The sequence below is a fragment of the Orbicella faveolata genome, unplaced genomic scaffold (genome assembly GCF_042242905.1).
Source record: "Orbicella faveolata isolate gen_17 unplaced genomic scaffold, um_ofav_v1 contig_24, whole genome shotgun sequence".
Taxonomy (NCBI): domain Eukaryota; kingdom Metazoa; phylum Cnidaria; class Anthozoa; order Scleractinia; family Merulinidae; genus Orbicella; species Orbicella faveolata.
This window is the reverse complement of record NW_028301552.1, coordinates 10,084,693-10,108,091: the sequence shown is the minus strand read 5'-3', so window position 1 is coordinate 10,108,091 and position 23,399 is coordinate 10,084,693. Positions and strand designations below refer to the sequence as shown.

Here is a 23,399-nt window from a genome sequence, read left to right as displayed (position 1 = left end):
CCCGCGTCGGCCTAGCCACGAGAAACATTATTTTTTTTATTTTTTATTATTTTTTTTTGTTGTCGTGCCTAGCAATACTGAATAGGCTTCGGGGGAAAGAAACACAAGAATAAAAATCTGGGGCCTGTCTGTAGTAAGAAAACAAACTTAATCGAGAATTCGTATTTTTCCTCCTAGTTGCCAGATGATTTAGAACTGACTCGGGGCAATGACGTAACACATCGCCCCGACACAAGACCGAGTGCTCTGGGACAAATTAAAAGACAACCGCTGAACAAGCATCGCCGCCGCAAGCTGGTCGTTCTTGGAAAACACTTCTGCTTAAAGATTGATGACTGAAACATAAAACGGGTGGAAAATTGATTTTATTGCCAGTCTTACCGTACACGTTTCAACTGGCTCGCAAAGTTCTCCTGGCCTTCCGCGTATGAATTCCAAGTTTTATTATTAAACAAAGGAAGTCATAACTATGACCAGCTATGACTGTGTAAGGATATGTGATCTTAATTAGCATAGATTTTTACGATTTTATTTCTCCGTTTTCTCTGCAGTTTTAGTTTTGATAGAGAAGATATATCAAACACTCAAGACAGTGTTTGACCACATTTCCAAGCACCTCAAAGTTCGGCAGAATACTCCGCTACGCGTCGTATTCTCAACTCCCTTCTGAGGTCTCGATGTCTGGAAATGTGGTCAAACACGGTCTTTCGTTTTTGATATACTACATTAAGCTGTCTCACTCGCGCTATCCTCTCTTGAAGAAATGGGTAACATATTTCGATGAGGAAAATCGTCCGAGTGGTTACTAGCCTGTGAAGGTGACTTCCGGTTAGATTGTCACCATATTGGTGGCGGCGGCCACCTTGGTGTCCCAAATGGGAGTTGAACTCTTGTGTAAACACTTTCTTTTGTTCCTATAAATTTGCATGGCTGCTGGCCACCTGAGTGAAAACGCTCTATCTGATACAATAATTAGCACAAGAAGCCTTGTTTTGTTGGGTTTTCACGGATTACTTGCTAGTAAAATAGAGCCAATAGTTACACAGTGTGGTTCGGATTTGCTGCCAGTTTAGTTTATGGCTTTACTAACTTCAAAGATTTGTAAAGAGTTACAACCAAATAAACCAGTTTCACGACAATGTGTGCAATTTTTTTCGATAAATAATCACTAGAAATTTATTTTGCAACCGTGCACATGTATGTGTTTGTTTCGCGCACGATCTAAGTCTAGCTGTTAATAAACAAGATTACTTTTTAAGCTGTTGAATAAACTCTTGGGTAAGAATGATATTGTTCCCGTCTCGCTTCACTGTTTAAAGTAGTAAGATGCACTTTACAAAGCAGCAACTGATGGTTGCCAAAAAAAAAAAAAAAAAAACGAAAAGAAATAATAATACTAGTGACAAAATGTCCAGAATCTGCACATCAGCTTTCTAAATGAACAATACTTGACAAGGGTCACGACCATACTCTTATAACTACCACCGAAAATACCGCATTGAAGAGAGCATTGAACATTTCAGCTACATTCCCGTAATTCACAGAATGACTGTCTAAGATCACTGACGCCTCTATTGAAGTCATGCAAAACTCCCTGTTTCCATGCGGCGGCTTCAAACCGACATAAATGTACATCCCCTTCCCACGATTGCTTGCCTTATTTTTACTTGAGCCATCAGCGCCTAGGTACTGTATGCGCTGCACCAATCACAGCGTAGCTTGCCGTCTTGGTGGGGACGTGGGGACGTGGGGACGGGGAGCTTTTCGTGAACTTCGGCCCGAGCGGTGACTAAGGATCACTCACTCGGGGCCACTCCACTGTAGCCGATTGACACACCCAAGCTCAAAGCCATGTACAGCTTCTTATCTATTCCTTTGCCCAAACAATATGACACGACAGGTTACCGCCATCTGCAAAATAGTTCGCCTGGCAGCGAAAAGGAAAGCTATCGTGAGAAGGACAAGACCAAACATGTACACCGACACTGTTTGGGCATCTTCTTGGGCGCTTTTGGCAAGTCTCAATGCCTGGATCTGTGGTGGAGGATCCAGGATCCACCTCAAGTAGACAGCAAGGAGCCCCAACCCTGCTCCAGTGCTGTCACTTATACATCCGTCTGTAAATAAAGACAAATAGACAGTTTAAATGTTCGTCCAAAGCATCAGCCGTCAAACATAGTTATTTTCTTTTTTCAAACTTGTTTGCTGCATGTTGAACTTTACTGTAACACCTTTATTATTGTATGTCCCTGGTTGACTTAATCTGTTTATAAGTTTGGAGAAAGGGCTTAAATAAGTAAAGGTAAAGTCTGCATACGAGCCAAGTGGCCCATCAGGCCCGAGCTTATCCCAGGTGCTAGTCCATCACAAGGCTACCCCCAGCATTACATTTGCTGTTGCCCATGTGTACACCCGGGTAGAGAGAGACACTGAAAGTGAAGAATGATCATCGCAGTTAATTTTCCAATTTAAGCAATTGGAAAGAAGAAGCCTGAAAAATTAGGGCTTCAACGGGATCCGTGACCTCCGCGATACCGGTGCGATGTTCTACCAACTGAGCTATGAAGCCACACATTGGGAGCAAGGTCAATTAATTGAGTTCATATCTTCCCGTGAGGAGTGAAATGATGTGAAGTTTATATGAAATAATTCATATATGAACTGCGGTAGTAGATGAAAGTGAAGAATGATCATCGCAGTTAATTTTCCAATTTAAGCAATTGGAAAGAAGAAGCCTGAAAAAATCAGGGCTCCCGTTGAAGCCTGAAGAAATCAGGGCTCCCGTTGAAGCCCTGATTTTTTTAGGCTTCTTCTTTCCAATTGCTTAAATTGGAAAATTAACTGCGATGATCATTCTTCACTTTCATCTACTACCGCAGTTCATATATGAATTATTTCGTATAAACTTCACATCAGAGAGAGACACTATGAGAAGAAAGTGTCTTGCCTAAGAACACAACACAATGTGCCCAGCCAGGGCTCAAACCTGGACCGCTTGATCTGAAGTCGAGTGAACTAACCACGAGGCCACTGCACCTCCACAGGGGTTTGTATAGGGATAGGACAATAAAGGGCCTCAAATAAGTTGAGCTGTTTCACTGCAGGATCATTTTGTTGTGAGCTAGAGAAAAACACCATTCCCACAGCATCTCTCTACCCAGGGGTGTGTTATGGGTGCTGGCCATTTGCAATAACTGTTAGGCCAACATGATAAAATGCCAGAGGTAAACTGGGTAGACTAGCATCCCATCATGGGGGATTGGCAATACTCAAGCACAAGACCCCCTGGTATTGAGGAGGCATTACAGTACAGGCTTAAGTTTATGTACAAAGAATAAACTTGCATAAAATCAAACCCTGTGTAATATTGAAAGCTAAGAGAAAATAATGAAACAAAAATGTAATGTAAAAGTGGAAGATGAATGATTCCATATTAAGCAAATGGAAAAGCAGTTACCTACATGTACATATTGTTTCTCCATTCATAAGTTGTCTTTAACAATGCACAGTTTGGGTGGAGACTTATTAGAGAAGTATTAATCATAATAAATTTGTAGTTGGAGAATTCATTAAGGGTATTGTGTACAGTGTTTTCAAACCGATTCTCTACTCAACCCCTTAAAGCTTTCCACCTAGAGTATAAAGTCATCATGTCCACATTTATATACTGATGAAAAGGTATGTCAGAACTACAAAAATGTTCAACCAATTGGAAAGCACAACAAATGGAATATATATCTTCCTAACAAAGAGACACATGTATATGCATGTGCGATACTAAGTACTCACTTCCAAGGTAAGTTGACTTTAGCTCACGTGTTGCCTTCCCAGCTTCAGTTTCACTGACAACAGGAAACAAAACCATTAAAAATGTGCGGACATACCTCAATGCTAAAAATGGATGTCTATTGTTATGTACACAATGAGCTGCTACATAAAGTGAAAGGCTGCATTTGAGCCCAGTGGCCTGTCAGGCCAGCATATGTGGATCCTAGTATCTGTACTGTAAAGCGACAAGAAGTATTTCTTCTCCCTCCTGGATGGGAAGCTACGCCTAGTCTATTACATGGTCACCCCCAAATTAAATTTACTGGTACCCATTTATACATATGGGTGGAGAGGCAGGGTGAGAGTAATTTGTCTTGCCCAAGAACACAACACAATGACCCAAGCCAGGGCTCAAACCTGGGCAGCTTGATCCCTCCCACAGACAGCCGAGAATAATGAACAAAGATTACAACTCCATTTATCATAGTGGGAAAAGCATACTGCCTTGATCTTGCAACTTTTCTTTCATTTCAATCCTTTCATTATAAAAGAAATATTAAGTAACTACCTCTAGAAAAGTTTCCTATATAGAAAGCAATAGCCATATTGACATACATGTACAAAACATGGCCACAATCTTCAAATTTTACATTTATCATTCCTTTATTACACCATTTCACTATGATGTTGGGCCAAAAAATGTGCAAAATATGAGCCCATATAATTAAAACTTTTCTGCAGATTCATATTTTGTTCTTGTCATTTGCAGGAGCCTTACATGATTGGTACAATTTTCAGATGATGCAGAATGTATTTCAAAATCTGCAAGCTGAAATACTACAAAACCGGCGACATGATAGTATAGTAATAAATCCTTTATTGGATGGTAACATGTAATACATGTTGCATTTTGTTCATTGCTCTGATTTTTCCTTGCCCCCTTCAGGCTACGACACAACTCACAAAATATCTGCACACATTAAATATGTTTTAACTAAACCATCAAATAAGGTGTATGTACATAAATTATATACATGTATGTATTTATTTAGCAAGAAGTACATGTATGTGTGCCATACTGTTTGAAGCAAAACAAGCCATATAGAAATAAGTCAAAGCCCCCTTCAAGTCTGAAATAACCAACACAAAAATGTGAATCGTTATTACATAGCGCAATCATACTGCATTGTAATTCTTGTTTACCTCATTTTCTTTTCTCCCATTCTGGTGTAGTCTCCATAACATCCACTTTCCAGTTGCCAAGCAACAGCATTATATAGCCCACCCCCTGTTAACAGCTCATGGTATCCTAACAAGCCACAACTAAAGCTAAGCTTCAAGATCAGCAAGAGGCCCTCTGGGTCACCTCCTCCATGAAACTGAGCCCAAGCATTGTTGAAGTATGCTAAAGTGCAAATGTGTTGTAGGTGTGTCGCTAGCTTGTCTCCAGAGGCTTCTATTCTTGACAGTAGTTTGTCATGACAGCCTTGTTAGTAATCAAGTAAAAGAAATACAACCAAAAAGATTTAATGTGACTACACAACAAATTCATTCTATTAACAAAATATCAAACACCACAAGCAGAGAAACATGCACAACTGATTAATATTTATTTAATAATGTATTAATTAGAGCAATTGATGAAAATAGTCAAACAAGCTCTAAAATGTAAAACTTTCAGATTTCAATTTTTGTTTTAAGCCATTCTTGCTGTTGTTGTTGTTGTTGTTGTGGTTGCTGTTGTAAAGAGTTTTTTCTCCTGAAGGCCCACCTGGACCTTCATTATTATCATCAAATGACTGTATTCAGTGTGTCATAAGCACAGGCCAAAGAATAGAGAATGCTGATTTTCCACGTGGGAACTCAGAATAGCCATTCTCCCATAAATTCATTCTAATATTTTGCTTGTTCCCTACTCATTATATGTACATGTATGAGGTACATTTATGCGATGTGCCAATGGGTGAGAGTGCAAAATTTGACAATTTGTCTTTGTAAAAAAACAAATTGACATCAGTTTTTCATGTGTCTGTCCAGTTGTTGACAGTGAATTTCATCATAACATTGTCAAAGTAGTCTGCAGATCCACTCAGCTATCGACAATGTTATGACGAAATACATGATTAATAACAGGACAGACACATGAAAAACTGACACCAATTTGTTAAATTTCACATGTGAAATTGCCATGGCAACATTTGGCACAAAATGTGGCACAAAACATGCGTAAAATTATCCCTTAATTTTACCGGTCACCATTTGATTACCCATACGAATATCACTTTTATTTCTAAAGGAATTGTTATACCTACATGTACAAATGATTTGGTGACAGACATATATACAGTGTATACACCATGTATGGTGACTCATAAGAATTCCCTTCTCATTAGACCAATTTTGATATATTAAAATTCAGCCTAAAACAATAGACCTCAGTGCGAGGCTCTGCGGAATTAAAAAAAAACTCAAAGCAAACATACCCGCTGCCTCGCCTAAGATGAAAAACAAAGACTGGTGATAAAGAACATTACTCGGGGCTCCTTTTGTCATCATAGTCGCCCAACACTCATCAGAAATTGTACATGGTTCACTCTGACTGCTCCTGCTTCCCACAACTTCCCCAACACAGTGCAAGTATCTTTCTCTATCATCTGGTCTGCTTTCTCGTCTCCCAGAAACACCCCCTAATTCTAAGAATCTGTAGGCTTTGTAGTAAGTCCATGGAGAATTCAGAGCAGGATAAAACAAAGGATCATTTTCTTGCAACAGTGGAACAATCTTTTTCAAAACTTCAGAGACTTGGTTTAGAAGTTCTGTCACATTGCTGTAAGCTTTCAGGCTCAGCTTTATTTTCCCATTGTCTGTCTCTTGTATAATCCTGCGAATGTATCCTGCAGGTATATGCAGAGGCAAATTTGAGAAACATAGCACAACTTCATAAAAGTATTTCTAAACAAAGAAAAATAATTGTAGAAGTGCTCGATACAAATACATGCAGAGCGTAATACAAATTAAGATAAATGTAGAAACTACAGTTACTTGAGTATCACACTTGAAGTGATCATCAGAGTGTTATTTAGAGCCTACAGTGTACCATTAACAGGCTAATCTGAGTGCTATTCAGGCTACCTGTCATGCTCTTCAGCCTAACCAGAGCTCTTCAGGCTTGCCCCCCCCCCTCCCCCCCCCCCCCCACTTTTCACCCATCATTCCTGTTTTAGACCAAGCTCTAGAGGAAGAAGTTCCAGCGATCTACAACAGAGTCTCAAAGAATTATGAAACATCTCTCAACATCATAACCTAGACCATAATCGTTCGCAGTGGAGTTGGACCTTGATCGCTACACAGTGGGCTCACGTAAACGCAGCAGTTTTGTTGGTGAGCGCATGCATGCGAGCCTAAACCAGTGTTTAAACTAGTTTTACAGGTTCAAAGTTAATTTATTCGTCCATGACGCTGGACAGCGGTTAACTCAAAGGAATTAATGGTTGCTCACAGTGGTTTCTCTCTCGTTCGGCACATGAGAAACCAACTGCTCACAGGGGATAGTAAAATATGTCAACTAAAAAAAAATTCTGCAAAATGAGAAGAATTTCATGAAACTTTACTCAGGGCTTCTGATACTTTGCACGGTTGAGGGGCCGCGAATTTCAAGCAAATTCGCAAAATCCCACAAAATTCACAAAAACACGCAAAATACCACAAAATTCTCTAATAATCGTACCAAATACATGTCGGCAGGTTTCTTTCACAGGTCACAGGTCCCAGGTCACACTCAAAACACTCAGTAAAACTCGCGCTGTAACAATTAGCCGAGATTCCCAAGAGGTTTATCGATGTTTCCATGCAACAAACCCTAACTTAAAATGTTTTACTGTATAATTTTAATGAAAAAAATTCTAGGGGTGGTATATGTACGAAATGGGTCGAAATGTAGCTTTCAGACATGTAGTGTTAATATATTTTATCGTAATAAGATAATTCATTATGATAGCAAATTGAACTGTTTTATTTCTCTTTTTTTTGAAATCTTTACAACGAGTATGTACTAAACAGAAACAAGAGGGTCCCCTATACCTCCTCTGAAAACAATTTCATGCATAAGTAATTGGCCTTTTCACGCATCACAAAAAATTCGAAAACAGTTTCACCTTCACTGAAAAAAAAGAAGCAATCACTTTTCAAGTAAACATGCAAAGGCTAAATCATGTGTCACATAAAAATACAAATTTTATCCACGTTTTTCAAAACATACAGAACCCTCCATTTTGATGCATCGAAATGCCGTGTGTGACACATTGTGACAGACTAGATTCTAGGCCCTCCTGGTTCACTGTCGCTGTGGTTAGTTTCTCAGTCTTCCAGCCGCAAGCGCGTGGAATGGGCAGGTTTTACATCTAGTTTGGTGTACTTTACGAGCTTTAATGATGCTAAAATCTCCGAAAAAAAGTGAACAATTATTCCCGCAAAAGTCGTTAGTTCACAAATCACGCGTAAGTAAATGCATAATTCACGGATCAGTGTAAGCCTCTTTCGTTTTCATGTTATATTGAAAGGCTACAAACAATTTATGCTTTCAACAGAAATAAGTCTTGGCTTTCGTTGGATCAATTTTTTTATTTCAGTGCTATAGCTGATTTCCCATATGCGTTTTTTTTCAGAAAAGAGCCGTTATAGTTACACTTAGGACGCATTTGTATGCATCTGCTTCATGACGTTTTGGCATATTTTTTGGTGACCTGTGACTTGTGACCTGTGACCTATGACCTGTGACCTGTGACCTGTGAAAGAAACCTGCCGAATACATGTCGGTACAACACATTTGAAACTTATCTTGGCTGCTGGAGCCCTTTACGTGCCGTAAACTCGCAAATTTATCGTGAAACTTCGTCACTGCAATGACTAAACAACATCCAAAACTACCGGGCACTAACTGTGGCCACCATGTAAAAAGCTTTGCCGCTGACTCATTTCTTGAGCGCATTGTTGTTAACAGAGTAAATGATGATTTCTGTTAAAAAGAACCTCGTGGTCAAACAAATACAACACGTACGATAGTCCAAACGAGTTGCTCAAATTTTCCTGCAAAATCGGCCGTTTTTTCCGCGAATTTGTCTCTGAAAATCACGCGAAATTAGACTCTTTGTTTCCACGACCTATCATAACCTCTGTAATTACTTTACAATACCTTGTATTGTTTTGTGAATTTTCCTTGGATGGAAATCAAAACTGTTGATTAAAAAATCACATGTGGACGGAAAGGGAACCAAACTGGCCCTGGATTTAACCGTAAGTTTTATGCCTTTGATACATTGTATCGCTCTCCCCGATGCCAGAAGAGGTTAATCCTCGTGCACCGGTACACAAGAACCGATACAAAAGCTCTAACAATATATACAACAGCTAAAAAAAGATGGTTATGCTATCAGTGTAGCGGTACACCAGGAAACAACCCCAAAAGGAACATTTTTTTTTAGCTTCTTTTGTAAACATGTACCTTCTGCAACTCGCAGCCCAAGCACGGCATCTGAATCCAAGTGCTTGTATTCGCGGTTAAAATAAGACAAACCATTCATGAAAGCCTTATAAATATCCTCGAAATTACTGTCATCCACGCCATCTTGTGATGAGGCAACTTTCAGCAAAAAATTTACCAAGATAAGAGTAAAAGCCGAACGAAAATAAGCCGACATAGCAAAACAAACCACATGAGGCACAGGGCTTGCAAGACGAAATGAAAAACACACTCCAAAAGGACTGGATAAGAACTTAGGTGTACATCCGCTGAAGGTTGCGCGCAGGCGTTAAATGTGTTGGCGCTCAGAGACTGAGTTTCTGAAACTGAGCGGGCACAGGCTTAGTGCTAGGCCAAGGGTGTTAAATGAACTTATAACTGGAGAGAAAGCCAAAAGAGAAAACCAACATGAAACAAACTAAAATCATGGAAATTATGCTAGAGAAGCAAATTAAGAGGATAATCATATAATTTCTATAATAAGAAACAAGATAATGAAGTAGAGTCAATGTCTTAGTGATCACAAGCTTTCGACGCTGTCACAGCCTTTTTCTCAAATGAACATGGCGGATATTTGTCAAGTGAACCAAGTCACGTGCCAAAACATCCCCGGAAGCTCATCCCGGAGGTTCAAATCCACGGTCTCGATTGAGCGTCAGGGACTAGCACAGAATTTTAAAGACCTCGCCATTCGTACATCTTCGGATCTTCTTCGGTCGTCTTCGGCAATATTCGGAAATTGTTCGGAAATGTTCGAAAAATGCTCGGGAACGTTAGTCTGGCCTTCGGAACAATTTTGGAAAATCTTCGGAAAGTGGTCGGAAATCTTTGGAAAATCGTCAAGAACGGCGTCATCAGCATGTCCATATAATAAAAAGAACACGGCAAAAACAGTATCTCACGAGTGTCGTGAGATATAGTTCTTGCCACTCGAACATAAAATTCATACCTTCTCGCCACCGTGTAATATCTTCTATGTACAATAATAATTGTGGGCCGATAATCGGTGAGTAAAAAATGGTACTCGATTGGATTGTGTAGTCCTTGAATGATTCATTTCCAGGGGAATGCAATCGTTCCAAATACGACCGTAAAAGCGTCGTTAAAAGAAGAACTGCCGATTCAACCACAAAAATGCATCGGCAAATATGTGACCTCTCACGCGAAAACGTTCCTTACGGCCTCCGTTCGAACGGCTCAACGCACGGCAAGTGAACGGATAATTTGAATAACGATAGTCAATTTACTTGTTCCAAGATATCTTCAAACTACTTGGTTCTATATGAGTTAATAACCATTGAATATAATGAGTAATGACTATAGAAACGATTTAATGAAATGCAAACTGTGAAGGTAAATGTGAGGGATTAATAAGATGTGGGCTGTGTAGGTATATGTTGGGAATTAATACGATGAAAGCTGTGTAGGTATTTGTGGGGGATTAATGAGATGTAAGTTGTGTAGGTATATGTAGGGGACTAATGAGATGTAGGCTGTGTAGGTATATGTGGGGGATTTAATGAGATGTAAGCTGTGTAGGTATATGTGGGGGATTAATGAGATGTAGGCTGTATAGGTATATGTGGGGGATTAATGAGATGTAGGCTGTGTAGGTGTATGTGGGGGATTAATGAGATGTGGGCTGTGTAGGTATATGTGGGGAATTAATGAGATGTAGGCGGTGTAGATATATGTGGGGGATTAATGAGATGTAGGGTGTGTAGGTATATGGGAGGGATTAATGAGATGTAGGCTGTGTAGGTATATGTGGGGGGTTAATGAGATGTAGGCGGTGTAGGTATATGTGGGGGATTAATGAGATGTAGGCTGTGTAGGTATATGTGGGGGATTAATGAGATGTAGGCTGTGTAGGTATATGTGGGGGATTAATGAGATGTAGGCTGTGTAGGTATATGTGAGGGATTAATGAGATGTAGGCTGTGTAGGTGTATGCGGGGGATTAATGAGATGTGGGCTGTGTAGGTATATGTGAGGGATTAATTAGACGTAGTCTGTGTAGGTATATGTAGGTATATGCAGGGGATTAATGAAATGCAGACTGTGAGGCTGTGTAGGGGATTCAGATGTAGGCTGTGTAGGTTTATATGGGGGATTAATGAGATGTAGGCTGTGTAGGTGTATGCGGGGGATTAATGAGATGTAGGCTGTGTAGGTGTATGTGGGGGATTTAATAAGATGTAGGCTGTGTAGATTTAATGAGATGTAGGCTGGAGATTTAATGAGATGTAGGCTGGAGATTTAATGAGATGTATGCTGTCTAGGTGTATGTGGGGGATTCATGAGATGTAGGCTGGGTAGGGTGGATGTGGGGGATTTAATAAGATGTAGGCTATGCAGGTGTATGTGGCAGATTTAATGAGATGTATGCTGTGTAGGTGTACATGGGGGATTCATGAGATGTAGGCTGTCTAGGTGTATGTGGGGGATTTAATAAGATGCAGGCTGTGTAGGTATATGTGGGGGATTAATGCAATGTAGGCTGTGCAGGCATCAGTGTGGGAGATTAATGAGAAGTTAGGTGTACGTAGGGGATTCATGAGATGTAGGCTGTCTAGGTGTATGTGGGGGATTTAATGCGATGTAGGCTGTGTAGTTATATGCGGGAAATTAATGCGATGTAGGCTGTGCAGGCATCAGTGTGGGAGATTAATGAGAAGTAGATTGTGGAGGTATATGTGGGGGATTAATTAGATGTTGGCTGTGTAGGTATATGTAGGGGATTAATGAAATGCAGACTGTGAGGGGATATTGGGGGATATTTAGGGGTTGGTTGAGAAAGAATACTTGATTATATATCCAGGAGGTATTGTTTTAAGAGAGAGATGTAAATATTGCGGTGGAGTTAACTAGCCGCCCAACCATCCGGGTGGTGTCACACTTATAAAGCGGAAGAACAAAAGGCTTGGTTTTGAGCCAATGAGAAAGCACTGAGGTCATAGCCAAACTGGACAAACGAGGTTCTGATACCGGCTTGATTATTCAAAATGGCGGACATACCTTAATTTGAGGCTACAATATGCTAAACTGCCAAACATTCTTTGCGTGCACGCTTATGTTCTGTAACGGCTTTGTAATTTATGCTAACATACAGTTTTAAAATATTATATTGAAATACGCGTTCACCTTGTGTATCTTGAGTTACAGTAGCCAGATTAAGCCTTGATTGATGAGGTTCGTTTAAATTTCTCTCTGCTATCTAATATTACACGTTGCAGCGATAGGGTGGACCCAATTCGTCGACAACGTCTACCGTCTACGAATGCCTACAAGCGAAAACAACTGCCGGTGCCTCGCCGCCTAAAGCATCATAATTTTCAATGTTATTCCACCAGATATCATTGTCTCCGCAACACTTTAGATTTGAGGTCAATTAAGTGGCGAGATCCCCGAGAACTGCAAGCTATGGAGAGAGAAATACTGTAATAATTACTTGGTTTGGAGTGCGAAAGCCACGAGTATCAAGACCTATCAACTCGCCATGTTCAAGCACGCGATTGATGACGATGACCTTTAAGTGTTCAAAGCCTTAAGCTATACTGAAGAAAAAGATGCAAACGATTGCCGTGTAGAAATGGGGAGGATAAACAGGTATTGCATCGGCGAAGTAAAGTAAACGAGATTGTTTCAGCAGGAGGGAAAAACTTCCCACCGAAACGCTCGACAACTTAATCGCTGAATTAAACTGAAAACCTTGGAAAAGAGCTGCAATTTATGTGATTTTTTTACGGTTTTTTACACGATACTCTCATCTGGGTTTGATTGTCTTGGGATAAAACATGAGCAAAACACAAAGCAGCCACTTAGGATTACAGACCCCACGTTAAACAAGTGTATCGACCTTCCAGTATCCGAAATGCAAACATAGGGATCTTAACAATGACGACAGCGACGCCGAGGACAAAGCCTTGTAAAACTGAATTTCTCCAGGATGCCGATGGCTCTATAGCCTCTCTCAGGCTAAATGTGTTATGACGGCGTTCAATTCAAAATGGAAATACGAAAATTAGCAGTTCGACGTCTCACCGGTCATTTTGCGTCGTTGTTTTGCAGAGGACGGCTATGAACTGTACAAAGGTTTACTGAACACACTTGTACAGCCATTGTTTTCCTCATTAAACCTTTTGTTTGGTGGTGCTCATTGACATCGTGGTTTGCTCCAGACTCCGTCCACACTACGCCTCAGGAATTTAAAAACGCATAGAGCTTTATTTCTACGGTTAGGTCTACGGTCCGGGGGAGTAATCCGTCCCGAAAACGGAGCTTTTCGAAAACGCTCTTCAAACCGGAGGAATTTGAAAACGCCGGCTTTGAGTTTTCGTGTGGACGGAAAACATATACAGCGGTTTCGACAAAGGCTGTCCCACACAAGCGTAAACGCGAACGCGACAATGCCGATTGATATTGTGCCAAATATGGGTAGTAATAGTTTGGCATTCCTTGTTTGAGGTCAACAATGCTTCAGGGAAAAAGTAACAAATATACGTGCTTGTGCTGTGTCGCTCTGTCATGATGAAATGCCTTTAGCTTCAATCAAGCAACCGTTGCTCGCCATTACCCATAATACCTTTCGACATTGTCGCGTACGCTTTTGCACTTTCGTAGGGCAACCTTTCTTAAAACAGCAGTGTTTTAAAACGGACCTTTTAGGACTGTGGAGAACCACGTGATTTCCCTGGCCGAGATTTTCTTAAACTAAAATATAAAACGACCGGTGATTGTTGCGTTTTTAAATTGTTCCGGTGTAGTGTCGACGCTTCCTAGGCTCCTAATGAAGTCAATAATTTTTAACTTTTATTCACAAGATCTGACACTGAAGAAGCTTTATGCTAGGACAGATATTTTTAAGTAAAGCTATTTTAATAGGATTGTCCATATGTGGAAAATGCTGCCACTGTCAATTCGTGATGCTTCTAGCATCTCTGGTTTTAAAAAGGGAGTAAGGAATTACCTAATTTCAAGAAATGTTTAATTTAATTAAGCTGTTTTAGAATTTTTTTTTCCTCTTTTTTCCTTTTATCAGGTGGTCTGCCTAGTATGGGGACTTTGGTTTTTTTGCTTACCATCCTTATGACCATTTTATTCTTGTATTGCTTGTATTTTCCATGTTATCTTCGCCATTAACTTGAAATAATAATAATAATAATAATAATAATAATAATAATAATAATAATAATAATCAGACAGCGCTCTTCAATGAGTCCAAAGAGAAAAAAAACGGGAGGAGGTCCCGCCCAAAGGAGAAATATACCATAAATAAACACCGCAAACAAAATAAATATTTAGGAGTGGAACGAACTCTTTGAGGACCTCGATCAAGTTTAATATTCGTTATATGTTACTAGCATTATCATTATTTATTATTATTATTATTATTATTATTATCGGTCGATAAAATGGTAAAAAATAACACTGAAGCTCATAGTCCTTTTGCAAGGTTTAACCATTTTCAATTGACTTCTTCCTATAATTTGTATCACAATTGTTTGGACCTATAGTAGCATGAAAATCCATGAAGATCAAAGACATCAGAGGTCAAGAAAAGGATTTGCCACGATTTGATGATCTTTTTTAAGACTCTATTTACTATTTACTTGGAATGAATGCTATCCTTCTAGTTCGAAGGACGTTCACTTATCGCGGAATCACGCATCACGTGCATGTAAAATAGCAAATCATGCATCACGTTATGATGTCTTGTCCCGCGTCACGCGGCTAATCTATCACGCATCACGCTGCTAATTTTGGAGCGATCACGCGTCACGCAAAAACCGTTTGCAACCCTCAAAATGCAATGCAACCCTAATGCATCCACAAAGTAAACGTCAAGCCGGTTTTCAACAGGAATTATTCAAACGTGTTACTAAACTTCAAATAAAAGCTGCAGTCGGCGTCATGCTGTGGACCCTCTAGAAGTTCCACTTGTTAAGAGAGTCTCAATGGGGGCTTACCTTGGACGGCTGACGGTTGAAAAGTATATAGACCTTTTTGACGGTTGATGGTTGATTTTTGGTTGTTTGACGGCTAGCTGACGGTAATATATTTTTTCCTTATTTGAACGTTATCTGTTTTTTTCACTCATAATCAATATGCTGCAACGAGTGTGAAGTCTTTATTGGGGGGAATGATGGTCGAGTTCGTTCTTTGCAAGTTTATGGGCCCAGCCGTCAGCAAAGTCCATTAACGTGGAAAAAAGAACGAGACCAATGTTTCACAATACGAACCGAACAAGATAAAGAATTTGCCTCATGAAATAATCCTTTTGATGGCGCTTCTTGACTAAAACTTTGCTGGGTAATTGATTCGTCCCTGTAATCTACTCTCGAGAAATATTGTATAACCATTTATTTACGTTTCTCAGTTCGTTAAACTCAACTTGTGTACCAAATATGAAGGGAGGAAAATTAAGATTTCTTACTTAATCTTAACAACAAGCTGTTCGCTTTTGTGCAAAGGTTTTAAAAAAGCAATTTAACACACGGAAACAAATTCACGAGTCATTCATTTTAGCGATCCGTATTGTAAAATTCGGACCCCTCAGGGAATCAATCAGAATTCTCCTTGTCATCGCGTGCCAGTTTGCAAATTCTAAATTGAGATCAGTAACAACACCGGCTGCAATCATATGGCTCACACTCAAATCAGAACAAAAAACGGAGACAAAGTCATTGAGTCAAGATACCACTGCCCAATAAGATCGTGGTCTACCAAACTATGTTCAGACCAATCCAGAAATACGCTACTCTTTCAGGCATTTGCATTTTCATGTAATGGTTTTACTCACTCCTGCTCGCAGTGAGGCATTTTCAGCTAATCTTAACAAGACCAGACTACAACAGGAGCGCCGAAGATTCTACTCGGAGGTAGAATTTCTTGGCAGCTAATTTAACAATTTACAAATGCTATAATTTGGGACAAAGATAGTAGTCAATACCAGCGAAAACTTCAGAACTTATCAGTAGACTGCGACTCAAAAAACTGAAGAAGTTCTAAAACTTCATGCTGGTATCAAATTCATGACTTTCTTCCCTTAAAGGAGTTAACTCACGGCCGCTAATTTGAGTAATTTTGGCCACGGAAAAATTTATCTTTAAATTGGAGGAAAGCTGAAACCAGCAGTTTACTAAGATTGAAAAACACCAAGGAGATACTAATAAACCATAAAGGAACAAGGATGGAGAAAATTGACGCAGATTACAGACGTCCGACGAACTTGAAAAATTTAGTCTAAATTTTTCAAGATGCGTAGACCTTGAGGTAGCTCCTAGAAGCCTCCTTAGAGCATTTTTTTTTCTGTTTTTCCCTGACACATACTAGCATGATTGCGATAATCTAAGGACTGGCGGGACGAGAAAGTGGCGCCCGGCGTTTCATCTCAAAATTCAGATCCTATTTTGGGCCCAGCTAACAAGAGCACGGATTATATGACCTTACCGTGGGTAGAGTGAAAATTATTAACATTAGGGACATTTTTCTCATTCTTTCCAAATTAATCATATCCCAGCTCTAGTATCTGGAAACGTCATGTAAGTTTTGCAAGGTGTCGACAATATCTTTATCAACCCTAAAGATCAGACGCAACGAGACTCTCGAGCTCTTCGTAAAATCGTTTTGTGTCTTATTTTACTTGTTTTCGTTTCGATTCCTTCAAAAGATCAGGTGATGCAGACCAGTGTCGTTTATTCTTTATATCTTTTTTTCTAAATTGTTGTTTGCTTATTATTATTATTTTTTAATGCAATAACGTCTAGCTTTTGGACTGAGGCTCGACGTTCTTAGTTTTGGTTCTTTTCCTTTCATTATTTATTATTATTATTTTTTTTGCCATTTCAGCTTAAGGTGTTTTCAACATGTTCTTAAGTTACCATTCCCAATTCCAATTACTCAAGTTATCGGTAGTTTATAGACAACCATACGACTTTGGGGTGGGGGGAATACCACAAATAACTATTTTTCTTTTTCCCCATCAACATTAGTGAGTATGTAGCCTTTATCGAAAGTCTGCGTAAAAGGAAGCCAATTCTGGTTGGCTGCGGACATATTATTTAGAACCATGAACTACAGTGTAGAGGTCTGAAATGGGGTATCGAATTTTCGCCCAGGTCTGAAAGAGTATTGGAAGTCACAGATTTTGGCCTGAAATAGGGAACGGGCCACAAGGTTCGGGCCGAACACCCCCACCAAAGACATTGGCGAATACCTCCCGCCCCGAGCATACAACCAAAACATTTGATTATTGGACTGTTACAGTGTTCCTACTGATCTTGGTTGTCAAAGTTGGGTTGGACGTAGCCTGTACACTTCTAGTAACTTCAGTTTTTAAGGATCCGCTGACATTTATAGTCCTCTGTTTTTTCAAAAGGCACGCAATGGCCTCTTTTAATTTGCATGTCGCATTTGCACAGCAGTTCAGGTTGTCCAACGAACGCCTCGCACAGTCTGAATCGCACTGAGATTTAAGGTTGAAATAAAATTAGTCCCTTTATGCGGAGAAAGGATTGCAGCATACAACAAACTCCTCACTGTTAAATTGTCTTCAAAATATCATTCTCTTTTTTTTATATTTTGAGCTATCCGCATGCTGTGAATAGTCAATTAAGCGCGGCGTCTGTTTAGGACCTTTCCGGGCTACCTCAAACTACAGGTGCGATATTTCGCAGTATATTTGGGTCGAAAAAAGCGCACCAAAAGCAACTTGGTGTGGTCCAGAATATCAAGAATCCGGAGCCAGTTCCCGCCACTTTTTAAGCACAAAAATTAAACGTAGAACATTGCATGTACTCGTGGACGCTTATGATTGACTAGCTAATATTTTAGCTCGTACTTGTCTCATTTGAGTTCTTTACGAGAAAGGAAGTCCATCTGTTTTGAGTTGACACGATCGCGCGATCAGGAACAAAAGATAAAAAGGACGCAGTTATAACATTTTTAGATTTCCAAATATTTTATCTTTTTTTTTTTTAACTGGGAGACGAGCTCGTTTCAAACAGAACGGAAAAACAGCTGTTTGAAGCTATTCTTTAATCCACGATTGTTGATATATTTTCTTGATCTCAAGTTTTATCTGCCGCTGGGATGACAAAATATTGAAAATAATAAAACCTGTGAGAAACGGATGCATTTATGATTTTAAACAGACGGTTAAATATACAACTCACGCGTGCTTTGTTTCCTTTCTATGCTTTGGTATAAAAACACACCTAATCAAAAAAGACGGCACTGTACCTCCAACTGTTAAATGTTGTTTTAGTGTATACATCGGATAGGCGTAGCACTAAACGCTTGGAAGAGCGTCCGCGTCACCTTCCACGGGGGTTGGCGTTTTCTTGTTTTGTTTGTTTTTTTTTTACAAATAGAAAACAACTTAGTCCTTCCAGAAGTATAATTCAGTGTTAAAAAGGGAATAAAAACGAAAGCCTTTTAATTCTGTGCTCACAGATGAAGTCACAGCTGTAGCCCTATTATTAACGATACTTGGAAAGCTATATAAACTCCAAAGAACCGGTTAGAATCAATAGCCACTGACGTCTGTAACTGGCTTTGTAAGGTTTCAAAGAGACGAAGACAATTATGAAGAAAGGTTTAGTTGCTTTTTTGGTTTTCTCTGCCTTGCTTTGCAACTTCAGTTCTCAAGTATCAGCTGCTTTTGGTGGCATAGACATGCCGGGTGGAAAAAGATCAAGTATTTTCGATATGGTAAGTAATTATCAGGGTAGGGAGGCGCCGAGTGGAAAAAGATCTCTTCTTAATTTTCGATATCGTCAGTAGGACCTAAGTATAGGGAGGTTTTTAGCAGAAAATAGGAATAAATTTTTGGCGGAGCTACTTCTAAACTGAGACTAGGCCCGAAATTTTAATTTTTGTTCTTAATAAACAAATTCAAATATAAAAAGATTCCTCTTGTAAAAACTGATTTCATGTTCCAGATCTCGAAATAGTTTCGGCGGCCTCAGCCGCATCTATCTCAACACAAATTCTCGTTTCTGTTGTGTTTTCAGTCTCGGATTTTGTGAATGTGGCTCAAGTTGGCATCTCGTCATGCAAGACTCGGATTTTACCATTCGTCACCTCGTTCTTTTGCTGTACACATCTACTAATCTAATCAACACACAGAGGCAAAGAGGTTTAGGATTTAGTACGTAGAGGGGTTGGTAGAAAAACACTTGGGAAAAACTTTTTATTTTCGTTACTTTATTTTATCTTACAGTGAATTAGTCATCGGCTACAGAAATAGTTCATGCTGATCGAAAAAAATAGAAAAGTAAAAAACAAAAAAAAAACCCAAACAAACAAACAAACAAATAAAATAAAAATAAAAACTGGAAGACACTCGTTGATGATGACGACACCGGGTACTAGTTTAATACACGATTGTTATGGAGATGTTAGTAAAGACTGTCACAACAACGTTTTTTTTTTTTTTTATAATAATAATTTAAAAAGTAATAATTATAACCCAAAAAAATCGATTTTAGCTGTGCATTATATAAGCAGCACAGTTCATTTCATTATTCTGTAAGTCTGACCACCGCCAATTTGCCTGTGAAATGTTTGTTTTTTAGACGGGATTTGTTCGTTTGTATGATTATATGAGCTATTTGTTCTCGTCTGAGACTGTCGCTGTTTTGTTTGTTTGTTTGTTTGTGTTACTATCCATCCAAGTACCTGAAATCTTCGAATTAGCGCCCGGGCGCTTATTTAATTTTTCCCAAATCGTAGCCTGACATTATCATTTTTTTAATGCATCATCTGCGCGTAAACACCAACATAAGCTGTTTATTGACATAAAAAGCTGATCCTAAAGTTTAAATCGCGGCACCGTTAGTACTTAACGTGTTCACAAACTGAAACAATGTACAAATCCAATACTACATGACGAAAACTATACACCCTTTGTTGTCTCATTACTCGTCCACAAAATGGGGGGAGGGGAGGGGGGCGTTTATTTGAGGGGGCCGCTTATTTTAAATTTCGGCCGATAGGAGGGGCGCTTATTCAAGGGAGGGGGGGGGGGGGGAGAGGTGGCGCTAATTCGAGGATTAAGGGTAGTTAGTACATCAATGTTTGCGGTGACCTGCCAAACACTAGGGACTTTGTAGCGGGAACGCGGACGGCGACGGGGAGGCCGAAACCTGTGAGAAGGCTGGGGAGAGAACGCCGTTGTGGCGGGAATTCACAAACATTAAGCAGCACCGTCGGAAACCGCGGTTTCCACACTGTCAAGTTTATTGACATTATTGATATTCGTCGTCTGTTTATCAGGATGAACTAGGATGACTTCATTGAAAGAAGTTCGCAATCAACTCTTGATAATCCACGATGAAGGTGTGTCAAACGATGACGAACTTCCACTCTTGTACGATTTAAACCGATCTAATGATCTCGACCAACCTTGATTCCTTTCCTGATTTTAACGTCGATGATTTGAAGACGACGAGTGCCTGTCTGAATTTCGCTTCCACAAACGCAACTTGGCCCTTGGCCCCCTTCTCGCTGAGTTGTACAATGAAGTAAATGAACTTATCAGCAGATGTTTAATCTGACTGGCGCGACAAATCAGTGTGCCGACTGATAAAGATCTAAGTAAAGCACTGACTTACGACTGAAAATGGAAACAGCTACACAAGGTTTTATAATGCCATTTAAATGTGTTAGAATTTCACCATAATGAGTCATTTGACATTTGAGTACCTCTTGAAAGGAAAAATTTCGATTGAAATTCGTGTAAGTTGTCTTAATTTACATAAGTTTTCAAAAGGATATTTCACGGTACTCACATGTTCGCCGACTGGCTTGAGTTCGCTTCAGAATTCTCGACGTTTCTTTAAAATGAAATATCTCACTTAACAAGAGAAAACAAGCATTTAACTTCCTCGAAGTTAGTAACACGGGTTATTTAGCGTTGACACAGCAGAGGAAACGAAAGCGAAAACTCACGTTTCCAGACAACGCGAATTGAGCTTCACTCATGTCGGGCCCGAACACAGAACGTCAACCTGTTTCCCGCCAGTTATGTGCAGCGGACCTTTTGGCGTTTCCCTGATCTTATGACGTTCCCGACGCCGTCCGCGTTGTCGTTGCTCAAAGTCCCTACTAACGCTTTCTCAACGAAGAAACGTTCTAATGTAATGAGTTTGTCTCTGTGAACGATATGATCTTATTAAAAGACAATAAGTTTCTTTTTTCCAGGCTTCGAAGAGAGAAGCCGAAACAACGGGAAGGAATCGAATTCGGGAGTACTGTAGCACATGCAGTAAAGCCTGCAGCGGCATGGAGAAAGAACTGCTGAAAAGGCGGAGAAGATAGATTCCACTGACAGGCATGGCCACAGATCAAGGGCTCGTCATCGACTGATTGCGGAAGAAATGTATTGTCAAGGCACAAAGTTAACTCGAAAATGTTGTTTAGAGAATTAAATTAATTAAAGAAACGAAAAGCAACGATATTTGTGTTTCTATTGTTTCCTATAGCTAGTATAATGACAAGATATGATCAGTAACACTAAGTACAGTTTTGTAGTCTTTAGACACTGTTTGAAGAAGATTCGTCGATATGCGTGAAATAATGGTGCCACGATGTGTTCCCCCCTCAGATCCTCATTAATGTGTCAACAGTGAACCGCATTTACTTTTCCTTACAGACTAGTATAGAAAGTAGTCTATAACCTGAAAACAGCATTTTGAGTGTTTAATCTCAGAAGTAAAAGAGAAAAGACTATCATTCTGTTTATGGCTCGGCTTAGTTTGTGTATAAATTTTAAATATTTTATAAAGTGCTTTAGATTATTTTTATAATTTTTGCGCCATGGAAATGTAATTATTACCAGCTAAGTAGATTTAATTTAAACATGACTGCTCCTTGAAGCACAAGCGAGTCCCAGAAAACTATAAGACTTTTGTTCGAATTCTGTTAGCCGTAACCCAGACTGTACGGAAAGCACCCAGGTTCATTTTTAACCGTTTATAGCTTTTGTCAATGTTAAAGTAAAAGCTGCTAAACTTTGCGTCTCTATCTGAAATTTATCTAAAAACAATTTGGTATGACATTTTATCGTTCCGAAACTTAATGTTACCATGGCAACCATATTTTGATCGCATATTTTTTTACTGACCTATGACTGGAGCTCGTCAAGCTCCTGTCGGAGAATAACAGTTATTCGAGTTCATCTATGAACAAGGCAGACGAATAGTGAGCAGTACCCTGTCGCAATTAAGAATAGTCTGATACTCAGTCATCATGACATGTTGTTCTGGACGAACTGAATATCCTAGAAGTCTCATTGCTAATAAAATACTCTTGAGCGAGGTTACTAAGGGACCTGGCCGAATAGACAATTAAAATAAATATCAATAAAGTAGATAAATTAATTTTAGAAAGTAAGGGGAAAGATTGCCGGCGGCTACGAGGCAGACTTCTACTTTGGAGACCAAGCTAAACTGTAATTAAGACCTTAGTCGACAGAATCACTCGTCAAGCGGAAATTGTTAAATTCTCGAAAGCGCTCAATCTTATCAGGGACGTGAAAAAAAAAAAAAAAAAAAAAAAAAAAAAGTCAGTGCGAGATATAGTACTTGTAAACCCTGTCTACCAGCCAGGCAACTTCTTACCACTATAGTAAGAATTTTGTACATCTTGCTATTGTCGCTGGCTTATTTCTTTATTGTCTCGGTCTGTCTCTCCAACAGTCTCTTACAGTATAACGCTAAATCATAGGATAACTAATCAATTAACTCTTTATCGCGTTGAATTGAATTGAATTGAATTGTTCACCGGACCACCATCCTAAATAAGGTCAGTGAAATATTTCAGTGTCTTCAATATAAAGCCGTCCATTCTCCTGTTGTACCGGTAGAGGGATATCTTCTTCCGTTAAATTGGATTAGCTGCTAAGATCTGGGAGACGCTTTTTGGTCTTGTCACGCCGCCCAAAGGGCATCGACGTAGTAAAGAGGCTAAGACCTGGCTAGACTTGCGGAGAGCTTCACACGCGAGTACGGTGTTTCAGTGTCCCAGCGACAGTTTATTTCTGTTGACTAGAGACTTGCAACGGTTCAGTCCACTTAAACACTGAATGCAACAGTACAGTAGGCAGTAT

General features: G+C 39.6%; 1 protein-coding gene and 1 long non-coding RNA gene across 2 annotated transcripts; one reads left to right on the top strand and one right to left on the bottom strand.

Moving 5' to 3' along the window:
- Positions 1-347: 347 nt before the first annotated feature.
- Positions 348-9,616, bottom strand: LOC110061169 (UPF0764 protein C16orf89 homolog). The gene is made up of 5 exons (XM_020768011.2): positions 9,269-9,616; positions 6,252-6,662; positions 4,972-5,254; positions 3,790-3,842; positions 348-2,117 (listed from the first exon to the last, which is right to left on the bottom strand). Exons 1-5 carry the CDS (start codon positions 9,462-9,464, stop codon positions 1,864-1,866), a joined length of 1,197 nt encoding a protein of 398 aa, XP_020623670.2. The 5' UTR covers positions 9,465-9,616; the 3' UTR covers positions 348-1,863.
- Positions 9,617-17,996: 8,380 nt separating this feature from the next.
- On the top strand, positions 17,997-21,749 carry LOC149110354 (uncharacterized). Its single transcript, XR_016207886.1, has 2 exons — positions 17,997-19,000; positions 21,494-21,749. It is a non-coding gene; the product is annotated as an uncharacterized LOC149110354 (long non-coding RNA).
- The last annotated feature ends 1,650 nt before the right edge of the window (positions 21,750-23,399 follow it).

Coding starts and splice junctions, on each gene's coding strand:
- LOC110061169 (XM_020768011.2), bottom strand. CDS start 9,464: ATGTCGGCTTATTTTCGTTCGGCTTTTACTCTTATCTTGGTAAATTTT. Junction 6,663..9,268: donor TGGGCTGCGAGTTGCAGAAG/GTACATGTTTAC, acceptor ATATACCTGCAG/GATACATTCGCAGGATTATA. Junction 5,255..6,251: donor CATCTTAGGCGAGGCAGCGG/GTATGTTTGCTT, acceptor ATTACTAACAAG/GCTGTCATGACAAACTACTG.